Source organism: Megalobrama amblycephala, linkage group LG6 (genome assembly GCF_018812025.1).
Source record: "Megalobrama amblycephala isolate DHTTF-2021 linkage group LG6, ASM1881202v1, whole genome shotgun sequence".
Taxonomy (NCBI): domain Eukaryota; kingdom Metazoa; phylum Chordata; class Actinopteri; order Cypriniformes; family Xenocyprididae; genus Megalobrama; species Megalobrama amblycephala.
The window spans coordinates 4,406,962-4,419,783 of record NC_063049.1 but is presented as its reverse complement, the minus strand read 5'-3'; the positions used below and the strand labels follow the sequence as shown (position 1 = coordinate 4,419,783).

Sequence of the window (12,822 nt, the reverse complement as noted above, 5' to 3'; positions counted from 1 at the left end):
CCCTGAAGGTGTGCTGTGGTATGTGATGTTAGTAGCAGATCCTTTTAGTCCTGCAAGTTGCGAGGTGGAGCCTCCATGGATCGGACTTGTTTGTTCAGCACATCCCACAGATGCTCAATTGAATTGAGATCTGGGGAATCTGGAAGCCAAGTCAACTCCTCAAACTCGTTGTTGTGCTCCTCACACCATTTCTGAACCATTTTTGCTTTGTGGTAGGGCACATTATCCTGCTGAAAGAGGCCACAGCCACCAGGGAATATCTTTTCAATGAAAGGGTGTACATGGTCTGCAACAATGCTTAGGTAGGTGGTATGTGTCAAAATAACATCCACATGGATGGCAGGATGCAAGGTTTCCCAGTAGAACATTGCCCAAAGCATCACGCTGCCTCTGCCAGCTTGCCTTCTTCCCATAGTGCATCCTGGTGCCATGTGTTCCACAAGCAAGTGAGGCATACAAATCCAGCCATCCACGTGAAGTAAAAGAAAATATAATTCATTAGACCAGGCCAGCTTCTTCCATTGCTCCGTGGTCCAGTTCTGATGCTCACGTGTCCACTGTTGGCTCTTTCGGCGGTGGATAGAGGTCAGCATGGGCACCCTGACTGGTCTGCAGCTATGCAGCTCCATACGCAACAAACTGAGATGCACTGTGTATTCTGACACCTTGCTATCAGAACCAGCATTAACTTCTTGTGCAATTTGAGCTACAAAAGCTCATCTGTTGGATCGGACCAAACAGGCCAGCCTTCGCTCCTCACGTGCATCAATTCACTGGTTCACCGTCCCTTCCTTGGACCACTTTTGATAGATACTGACCACTGCAGACCGGAAACACCCCACAAGAACTGCAGTTTCGAAGATGCTCTGACCCAGTCATCTAGCCATCACAATTTGGCTCGTCAAACTCACTCAAATCCTTATGTTTGCTCAATTTTCCCACTTCTAACACAACAACTTTGAGAACAAAATGTTCACTTGCTGCTTGATATATCCCACCCACTAACTCAGGTGCCTTGATGAAAAGTTAATCAGTGTTATTGACTTCACCTGTCGGTGCTCATAATATTATGCCTGATCAGTGTATATCAGTGTGATCACTGCATCACAGACTAATAGATTTAAGAACAGTTTTTACCCAAGAGCCATTAGAGAACTGAATGATTCTGCTGAACACTAAATTTTGAATTACGCCTTAAATAGTTAATGCTTCAATTCCACTAATTATAACTACAGTTAAGGTCACTTTGTGATTATAATGTGCACTGCCTTTACACGGAACTGTCAAGTTCCTGTATTGTTGTTATATGTATTGTCTTAATTATTGTTGTTGTGTTATGCGTGGATCCACCGTAAGGTTCGCTAACTAAATTTATTGTATTATGTGCAATGACAATAAAAGGGAATTGGAATTGACACAATTTTGATATTTATTCTAAGGGTGTACTCACACTAGGCACGGTTGCCTTGAACCAAGCTCTAGCGTGATTGTCCACCCTCCCACTCCCCTGCGTCATATACAGTGCAAGTTTCACTAAGATACTGCCTACTATGCAGTGCAACATTTTTCATTAGCATGTATCAGAGGATTATTACAAAGGCAACTAATGTTAATGGAGAAATTTGCAGCTTTACTCGCAAACTACAATTACGGTTCATCAATAAGGTGAGAACCAGACCTGCTATAAATCCAAATACATGCAAATTAACTTCATTAATTTAAACGTGTACTGTCCAAGTAGTAATAAAGATCGTCGATTTGTCGTCGTAATGATGACAGTAGTGCACACAAAAGTAGTAACTCTTCCATGCTCCGTCACAGTTAGCACTTACACTGCATGTGTACTGCGCTTGAGTCCAACTGACCTGTGCAGGGACAGCTAAACAAACTGCGCCCGGCCACGGTACGGAGCGATCACACTAGTCAAACAAACCGGGCTTTGGGGGTCAAACGTGCTCAAGCAGTCATAGTGGCATTCGTAGTCAGTATCTCAAATTTTTCTAATGTCTTGTATCAAACATGCATAATGTGGATTAGAATAAGCATATAGAAATGTTATGCTGGTGAAGTTAGGCATTATAAAATTAGGTGTTGTAAGCTCCATGTTTATTTTTAATGAAGGAGATGGGGTAGAGATGCATGTACTCACAATCTTCCGCTGGCTGGGTTTTATAAAGAGAATTTTGTGCCGGTTCTGGTATACACATGGTTTTAGAAAACCTTGGGTTCTCTCTGGTGTGAATTTTCATGTGGACATTAAGGCTTGATTTATGACTGTAACTGTTCCCACACTTTTGGCAGGTGAATGGAGTCTCTCCAGTGTGAATTCTCATGTGGGCATTAAGGCCTGATTTTTGAGTGAACCTGTTTCCACACTGATGGCAGGTGAAAGGCTTCTCTCCGGTGTGAACTCTCATGTGGATTTTAAGGTTTCTTTTTTGACTGAAACTCTTTCCACACTGTTGGCAAGTGTAAGGCTTCTCTCCAGTGTGAACTCTCATGTGGATTTTAAGTTTTTTTTTTTTACTGAAAATCTTTCCACACTGTAGGCAGGTGTAAGGCTTCTCTCCGGTGTGAATTCTCATGTGGACAAATTCATCCAGTTCTTGACGGCCCTCTATCTGCTGCATCAGGTCTAATGCAAAACAGAAACAAAAACAAATACAAGTTAAACCTAGTTTAATGGCACAAAGCAACACATCTAAACCATTTACATCTGGTATTAAGATGCATTTTGGTTGATTGGATCAGAAGTAAATGAGGGAGACATTAATATTTACACCTAGGGCCTGATGTATAAATGTTGCGTACATAAAATTAGCATAGAAATGTGTGTACACAATTTTTTACACACATATCAGGATTTATAAAAAAAATAAACTAGGTGTAAATTTGTGTGCACTGTACGGACACGTTACACCTTTTACTGGAGTGGGCGAAGTGATAAAGTAAACGGAACGATTTAAACCGTTTTACATTTGATATACACATTCAGAATCAATATGCCACTCTCATGAAATGGTCGGGTACTGAGGCGGACTGGAGCCAGTGCAGAGGTTCCAAAACAGGAATTATTTGATCAACTACTCTAGCCCCAGTCAGGATATGGGCTGCCAAACACAAAAAAAGCCGATTAATGTTTCAGCTGTAGTAAAGAACAAAACTGGCCATAAACGTGCATATATTTTCTGAGATGAAAGTGGGTTGGAGAACAAGGAGTGAGCACAGGAACAACAGGTAAGTAGATCACAGTTAAGGGGGTCAGGTGAGAAAACATGGTACGGTTGACGAGACCAGACAAGGGAGTGCAGGAGTAGAGAATATATATAGTGAGTGCAGGTAATGATGTGCAGGTGCAGGGAATCCATGCAACAAGGAGATGATGAGCTGACTGGGTGCAGGTGTGGATCAGGAGGGATGCTGGGAAATGGAGTTCAGGCACGGTGAGACAGATAGTGAACCGTGACATTACTCCCCCCCCTCCTAATAGGCGCATCCTCGCGCTGTAGATTGAACAACCGGGGAGGGAGGGCGGGTGTCCTGGAGTCACAGCAGGAGAGCAATGGTGACGATGCAGGCATCCACGTGACCTCCAGGATGGAGCCAGGAACACAGGGGCCACAGCTACCTGCATTGCCACCGCCACTCTCCTGCCAGGACAGAGCCAGGAACTCAGGGTCCATGATGGCACGGGCAGCTCAGGTGGCCATGGCAGTTCAGGCGGCTTGGGCAGCCCAGGAGACCATGGCAGTTCAGGCTGTTTGGGAAGCCATGGCAGATCAGGAGGTTCAGGGCATCATGGCGGTGTGGTCTCTGTGGCCTCTGCCCCTATGAGCAGGGGTATATGGCACCCCCAAAAAAATTCTTGGGAGGAGCTATGGGTCTCCAGGCTGGAGCGGGGTCTGGAGCAGGCTCGCAGGCTGGAGCGGAGTCTGTAGAGGACTCTGGGACTAGAGCAGGGTTTGGAGCAGGCTTGTGGGCTGGAGTGGGCTCTGGGACTGAAGCGGGCTTGTAGGCTGGAGTGGACTATCAAGTATGTCTCGCGTGTGCCAAACACAACCAAGTAATGTTATGATATTCAAAAATTCATGAAAATATGTAAACATCATCCGATCTGGATAAGACACATACTACCGTAAAGCTTAATCTCAGCTTTACGGCAAGAGATCTAAAAGGCCAATCAGGGGCTGTGATATTGCACTGTAAACGAGAAGAGAGGAGATGACAACAAAGCTAGATGACGTGCAAAACACACAGGGACGCCTCACACCAAGCAACTGCGCGCACGGATTTGTTTATTTCCTCAAGAAATGGCATCTAAAAAGCCAAAAGAGCCACAGAAGAAGGTTTTTTCTGCATGGAGGCTGTTTTGCAAGAAACTGATCGATTTAGTGACTCTGAATCTGAAAGCAATGCGAGCTACGACTCAGTGTGCGAAGCAGCCTTTATTGAAGGAGAGGATCCTGATCTGGATAAGTAAGTAAATGTTCCTAAACTTACCTAATCCAAACTGTCATGTTCTTTGATAGTGTTTCTAGACTTACATAAACGTTTTGTAAAGTTATTCATTGTATTATATTTATTATTGTGATTGTGTTTGCAATACCAACGCGGTCTGTTCTCCAATGTGCCATGGCTGCGATAGTGGTTCATGTTGGTCGTAACTGGAATAATAGGACACCATTTCTCAGATGTTTATTAGTTTATTATTTATAAATGAAAGCATTCAAATAAACTGTGTTTATTTGTGTTACAAGTTCATCTGATGATGAGTGGGTTCCTCCAGTTCAAGCAAAGCGGCCACATCCCTCATGTTTGCCGACCTCAAGCACACCTGGAACCAGCCCCTCACCCACCCCCACTCCCACTCCCACTTCTTCACATACAAGAAGTAGAGGTAGAAGTAGAGGCAGAGCAAGAGCTAGATCTTCACTACAGGGAAGGAGTGCTCCACCATAGTCTTCTGGTGAAGAAGAAAGCTGGCATGATGTTACAGATGCAGATGAGGACCCAGTTTTATTCGTGTTTGCTCCAAAAAGACCACCAGGACTTAAGTTCATTACGAGTGCAACATATTCACCACTTGAGCTTTTCAGCTACTTTTTTACCACATCTGTTATTAACATGATCATAAGGAGCACAAACGCTTTTGCTGAGAAGAGGGCTGAGGCTGGAAAGAAATTCACCTGGAAACCACTTGATGTGAAAGACTTTTTGACCTACATAGGTATTGTTATCTATATGGGATTGGTAAATGCAAAATCTGTTGTGGATTACTGGGCAAGGAAGGACATTTATAGTTTTCCCTTTCCTCAGTTTGTGATGTCCAGAAGGCAGTTTTGTGCCATATTGTGGAATCTTCATCTTTGTGGTAAAAGATGATGAAGAGAATGCAAGAAAAAGGGGAACTCCTGACCATGACAAACTTTGCAAATTAAAACCCCTCTATACCAGCATTGTTTCAGCATGCAAGGCATACTTTCACCCACAAAAGCAGCTGGCAGTGGATGAGCGAATGGTTGCATCAAAAGTAAGAACTGGACTCAAACAGTATATGAAGGACAAACCAACAAAATGGGGATACAAATTGTTCATCCTTGCGGATTCATTGTCTGGTTACACCTGGAACTTTTTTGTTTATGAGGGAAAATCATTCATGAACACAGGTAAAGGCCTCAGTTATGAATCAGCTTTTGGAATTTTGTCTGCTTGGACAGGGCTATCACATCTTTATGGACAATTTTTATACCAGCCCAAGCCTTTTTCTGGATTTGCTGCTCAAACAGACTCTGGCATGTGGCACCATACACCCTAAGAGACAGGGCTTTCCAAAAACCAAGACCAACGACCTAAGCAAGAAGGCCAAAAGAGGAGACATTCGTTGGATCCGACATGGAAAGGACACTAGAGAAGTGACAATGTGCTCAACAATTCACACAGCTTACAGTAATGACACGGTAAACTGACGCATCTAGAGTGATGAGGGTGTCTGGAGAAGAGATTGCATTGCTATCCCAGCAGCAGTGCTTGAATATAACAAATAGCGATCGACCGATATATCTGTTTACCGATATTTTTCCCGATATTTAAGCATTTTTCCATAATCGGGTATCGGTTTTGTAATATCGGATTTGCCGATTTTACGGCGCCATCTTGTGGCCGTTTTGAGATTTCCGCCATTGCAGCCCGGGCGTCTGAGGAGATCAGTCAACAACAACTCAGTGCACAGGTAAAGTATATGTTCTACTTGGTTTGCTTTAATTAATCAACTTTATTTAACATAACAGATATGTACAAATGAGATCTGAGACATAAATTCCTGATATAGTTAATTCATGCAGCTTGTTTCTAAACAATTGAGACGAACTCATTGAGTCACGTAGTGTAATTCGTCATGTCCTGCCCTAATAAAGACGTAACTTTACATGAATTAAATAAAACAGACATGAATGAGTGCATGTTGAAAATAAAAGCGCTGAATTTAATTCTCTATCTGTTGTATTTGCTCACCATTAGTCTAGAAGAAAAAGTTCGTTCATATTGCTTAGCAACTGACGGATGATCAGGAGGCTTAAGCACGGCCACTGAATGAAACTTTTGACAAGATTATCTTGTTTAAACACCCTAGATTATATTATCATTTACTACATAACAATTATTTCGCTAATACACATATAAATATAGCCTACCGCTTTGTGGAAATTAATTATTTATTATCTCCATGCGCGATCACGGTTGATTAAGTTATAGTCAAACAGCACTTTGTCAGTTGGCATTTCATGATTTAACGTTAGATTAAATTTAGATCATAAAATGCCAACTGACAAGTGCTGTTTAACTTTATATAGTCTCGGAAAAAAAAGTTTGTTCATATTGCTCAGCACCTGAATGGGTTGATGATCAGGAAGCCTCAAGTACGGCCACTGCATGAAATTTTTGACAAGATTATCTCGTTTAAACACCCTAGATTATATAATCATTTGATTTACTACATAACCATTATTTAGTTAATTGCACTTTAATTTTTTGGACTCAGACCCCTCTATTTATTTGTGTATAAATATAAAGTTTTTTTTGTATGCAAGGAGGGAGTGATTGTTATAAATAAAATGGTTTGTTCAGCTCATTTGTGTTGTAATAATTGTCAAAAACAGAAGTATAACAGTAAATAAATATCGGTTCTGCATATCGGTTATCGGGTACATAAACATGCAAATAATCGGTATCGGTTATAAAAAATCAATATCGGTCGATCACTAATAACAAATACATGGGTGGTGTTGACCTTTCAGATGCTCTTATTAGTTACTATAATGTACTTCATAAAACAAAGAAATGGTACAAAACTTACTTCTTCCATTTTATCAATATTACTGTGGTGAACAGCTTTATTCTGCACTGTGAACTCTCAAAACCCAAGAACAACCCCCCTCTGTCCCAGAAATTGTTCAGAGAACAACTGATTTCTGAACTTGTCTGAGATACCACAGAGCCATCGACATCCGCTGCACGCTCTTCAGATTCACCACCCCAAACATGCTTGCCTGAATATTTGGAAGTTTTATCAAATTAAACAGTGAAATATTCATAAAATTACTAGGAGCAGCTCTGCATGAAGTTCTTGTAAAGTGAGTGAGACAGCAGAGTATGTGTAGTAGTAGAGGGTGCTCTTTCATACAGACTTCAGATTTCAATAGCAGTCATTTTTAGCTTGAATATTCACAGACACTAGTCCGTATTGATATGATCCATTGTACAGCCTGACTTTTGATTTATTCATCCAAACATTTCTAAAGTTCTTTGATGTTCCGCTTTATAAAGGAAGTTCTACACTCACCTCAAGGATTATTAGGAACACCTGTTAAATTTCTCATTAATGCAATTATCTAATCAACCAATCACATGGCAGTTGCTTCAATGCATTTAGGGGTGTGGTCCTGGTCAAGACAATCTCCTGAACTCCAAACTGAATGTCAGAATGGGAAAGAAAGGTGATTTAAGCAATTTTGAGCGTGGCATAGTTGTTGGTGCCAGACAGGCTGGTCCGAGTATTTCACAATCTGCTCAGTGACTGGGATTTTCACGCACAACCATTTCTAGGGTTTACAAAGAATGGAGTGAAAAGGGAAAAACATCCAGTATAGAGCAGTCCTGTGGGCGAAAATGCCTTGTTGATGCTAGAGGTCAGAGGAGAATGGGCCGACTGATTCAAGCTGATAGAAGAGCAACTTTGACTGAAATAACCACTCGTTACAACAGAGGTATACAGCAAAGCATTTGTGAAGCCACAACACGCACAACCTTGCGGCGGATGGGCTACAACAGCAGAAGACCCCACAGGGCACCACTCATCTCCACTACAAATAGGAAAAAGAGGCTACAATTTGCACGAGCTCACCAAAATTGGACAGTTGAAGACTGGAAAAATGTTGCCTGGTCTGATGAGTCTCGATTTCTGTTGAGACATTCAGATGGTAGAGTCAGAATTTGGCGTAAAAAGAATGAGAACATGGATCCATCATGCCTTGCTACCATTGTGCAGGCTGGTGGTGGTGGTGTAATGGTGTGGGGGATGTTTTCTTGGCACACTTTAGGCCCCTTAGTGCCAATTGGGCATCGTTTAAATGCCACGGCCTACCTGAGCATTGTTTCTGACCATGTCCTTCCCTTTATGACCACCATGTACCCATCCTCTGATGGCTACTTCCAGCAGGATAATGCACCATGTCACAAAGCTCGAATCATTTCAAATTGGTTTCTTGAACATGACAATGAGTTCACTGTACTAAAATGGCCCCCAGAGTCACCAGATCTCAACCCAATAGAGCAGCTTTGGGATGTGGTGGAACGGGAGCTTCGTGCCCTGGATGTGCATCCCACAAATCTCCATCAACTGCAAGATGCTATCCTATCAATATGGGCCAACATTTCTAAAGAATGCTTTCAGCACCTTGTTGAATCAATGCCATGCAGAATTAAGGCAGTTCTGAAGGAGAAAGGGGGTCAAACACAGTATTAGTATGGTGTTCCTAATAATCCTTTAGGTGAGAGTATTTGTGACTGGATTCTGTGATTTCATCCGTGTTTTCTGTATCACAGAAATCATTTGGCTCTGCTTGGTATTTGCAGTATTAAAGAGTTAATTCTGTGAGTTATTTATTGTTATGGAAACTTTATTACACAAGTGTAAGAAGGGTATGCAGTTAATAGAGAGCAGACTTTTATACGCTCTACATAGCGCTTCATGATTATTGAATAGATACAGCAGCTGTTTCAGCTCCGCACCGGTATGGCGGTAAAGTCACTTCACCTCGGGCAGATATTCCTTTTTAGATGCTTATTTATTAATTACATTGCTGCATCTTAATCATAATCTAACAGTGTTCTAATCACGTGTTCAGGTTTTAATTTTCCTAACAGTCTTCAGATATTTTCATTATCTCCATGATGACCATTCTTCTCTGAATTTTATGAGGTTCTGAATATTGTTAACTTACATGAGCAAATGTGAAAGAAATAAAAACAGCATTTAATGCATTTATTTTTTTAAAGAAACATTTATAAGTAACTCTCCCACTGCCACCGCAATGTTTTTCAATCTTATTTCCTTTTAAAAGTTGTAATTGATCAGAGTGAGTTATGAGGAGTTTGTATATTACAAAGTGTCCACTGCAGCGAGTCCTTCATTATAACTTTATGACTCTTATAAACAACAAATGTCAATTACTTACCTTTCACGGTTTGATTTATGCAAAATAAATACTATTGTTAGATAATAAATATTGTCGTAATTAGGAATGCGCAGTATCTGGTCGTGTGATCTCGACATGTCTGTCCACATGAGGCGACTCGCTCCATGTCAAATAAAACTGATTTAAACTGACACTCATTTGACATTCTTCAAAAATATCACTTATTTCTGTAGAGGCCACGTTTTAAAAAGGATCAAATGAAACTAACCTGTTTGTTCTTCAGTTTCTTCATGTTTCACACTGAACACTTCTTCAATCTTTATGTCTTCACTCTCCTCTTTAATAAACGCCATCTTTATAATAGTGTGGCACGAGATCTCAGATGAACCAGGAGTTTTCCTGTGTGTTTGAACAATTTGACATGTTTAGGATGAGAATAAATAACAAAGAAAATAAATCCAAAGTAAATCTCAATCAGTGTGTCTCAATCAGCTCGCTAGTTCAGTAGTCAATATATATATCATTACCACAGTATAAAAAAATCTATCATTAGAATGTAAATATAAAGCACTATTGATCAAGGCTCGACAAAACGGACTGCCCGATGGCCCGGGGCCAGTGTGAACGACGCTCGGGACAGTAGACGGAACGGCTCGGGCCAGTGCTGTAGGGTGTGCGATATATATCGTCTATGATATCGTAATTGTTGATTTAACGATCTGAAATTATTGAGTATGTCCCTCTATTTACAAACTAAACAAAAACACACACATTCAGTGCACGCAGATGCATGCTTTCACTGCGTGTTTTAGTCTATTAAAATGCCTTTAGAATGACCAAGAATTCAAGATAAGGGGCAAAAGTGCCCCTGTATATTATTTATACTTATATATTTGTAATTGTTGATATTTGGACAAAAACGGCGCTGTGTAGTAGCCTGACTACGTCAGACTTCCTACTTCCGCTCAATTTCATTTCGCTTCTGTACTCAGTCTGATACAGCGTCAGAGCTTTCTGTTTGCCACCGGTCTGGAAACAGCCGGGCCAATCAACGAACAGAGGGCGGGCTGAGAGCCGTGACGTAGATGCTAAGCGCCGAGTTTTACATTGTAGGTTAGAGAAATCGAAAACCGAAACGACCGCGGAAATGGGAAACGAGGCACGGGATGCAAAAAAAAGGACGAGAGAGGACCAGGCCTGGACTTTATTTTATGTTTTATTATGTTTGTGTGGCCGGCAGACGCCCGCGAGGGTCTGCCGGCATTACTTTCGTTTTGTTCTTTGTTTATTTTGAATTAAAGTTACGTTGAATGTTCGCCGGTTCCCGCCTCCTTCTTCCCATATTTACGAACTACGTTACAGGCAGCTAAATTGGCCATGGCTCAACTGTTTTGGGCATAATCTAAACATCGCCATAAACAACTGACTTCAGAAGGAGAAGGTCAGTACAGACCGAGCATTTGGTGTATGCCGGGCCATTAATGGGGCTTTCTCGTAGAGTTGGCCCTGAAGATGTGAACTCTTGAAAGCGCAAAAGGAGCTCAACATCACTCTCTCGAAACCATAAGCTAACCATTATAGCAATATATTTTAATATTATTATTTTGGATTATTTTTGGATAATTTGTTAATGTTAATTTCAACATTTACTAATTATTCAGATTACATTAAGCTTGATTTCCATATGCAACTGTTAAGGTGATTTTAGTTATTTAGCCTAATGATTTAGAAAATTCAGGTTTAAATAATGTTAATGTTAATAAATAAGGTTAAATTAAATAATGTTCTTATGGTTGTTATGTTTTAACACCCGTTTCCTAAACAGAAGCTGTTAGGTGGCGTCGTAGGCTCTGGTGTCGTGTCTGTGTTCGTATTTTCTGTTTGCAGGGTGGAGTCAAGCGGCAGGTGTAACAGGTTGCCTATTTTGCATTTTATTTTATTTTTAAGAAATAATGCGTCTAAAAAACAAAATCATATGTGTTTTAATTTTGAATGATGGTTCTGATTTTTGATGATTTGAATGATTTTTTTTATGATGTCCTTACACAACTTTTGAGGTGATTTCTGTCTACCCACATGCCTATAATTTGATTTAAAAAGAAAACTAGTTTAATATTCTACTGATAAATGTCTAAATGAATAAATATCTTTATAGCATTAAAATATATGGGTTCAATGTTTGATTATTAGCATTATTTAAAATTAATTATTTTAATATCCTGTAATATTTCAAGAGCTGTTTAAACTTTTAGCGAAGCTGTATGCGTTGCTTTGTTATTTGTAACAATCTTCTCTCATGTGTAATGAAAACACACATCTTATCCTTTTTATTTAACACATGCTGTGTGCATCACAAACACTGAGAAAGGAAAGTGTATATTGAGATATATATCGTTATCATGAAATTAATTGATCAATTATCTCATAATTATCCTTTACTGCAAACTGAAGACAGAAAATACTTCTGCTTTGATAAACAAGGCCTTACTTTCCATTAAATCTGAATTTAAAACCAGAATTCAGGAGCTCATAAACTGAAACAAATTAGGATAAAGATTTCATAAGGGTTACCAAAGGATATGTTTAGAGTTAGGAGAAAATATCAATTACATTTAATCAGTTAAATTAATATGTCATTACTGAAAATAAATACAAATATATAATTGAACAGTAAGTGCTATAAAACATCTAGTACAAACAAAAAACTAGTGTCCTGAAACTGCAGCCTGTGTATCACAGAATAAAGCTACTCTTTTCAACAGATTCGAAACACTGAGTGAATCATTTGACAAGCATTTTGGTTCATTTGACTCGTAGTTTTGAAAGGCTCCGTTTCTTCACCACAATTTACCAGAGACTGAATTCGTGTTAATGATAAACTGACGCGAAATGAGAGGCACATCTTCTGTGTGAACGCGCTTTACTCACAGAATTTTTACTTACTTTACTTACATTTAATAATCACTTCACACTGCTTGTGAAACCAATAAAATTACATGAACGCACTATATCTACTAGAAAAATATTATGTTTAAATCCACAAACCTTTCTTCAGCCGATTCACAACAGAACCATCATAGCGTGGCGCAGCCTTATGACGTCACAACACCACACCAAAATAAAAGCCCTG

At 40.1% G+C, this 12,822-nt stretch overlaps 1 protein-coding gene across 1 annotated transcript in view; it reads right to left on the bottom strand.

Moving 5' to 3' along the window:
* The window catches only part of LOC125269717 (gastrula zinc finger protein XlCGF57.1-like), a 20,075-nt gene extending 7,253 nt beyond the window's left edge, over nucleotides 1-12,822 (bottom strand). Inside the window, exons 1-3 of the mRNA XM_048192670.1 lie at nucleotides 12,738-12,822; nucleotides 9,961-10,091; nucleotides 2,150-2,635 (exon numbers count right to left, since the gene is read on the bottom strand). Coding sequence (XP_048048627.1) covers nucleotides 2,150-2,635; nucleotides 9,961-10,045 — 571 coding nt within the window. The 5' untranslated portion in view covers nucleotides 10,046-10,091; nucleotides 12,738-12,822. The remainder of the gene's footprint in view (nucleotides 1-2,149; nucleotides 2,636-9,960; nucleotides 10,092-12,737) is intronic.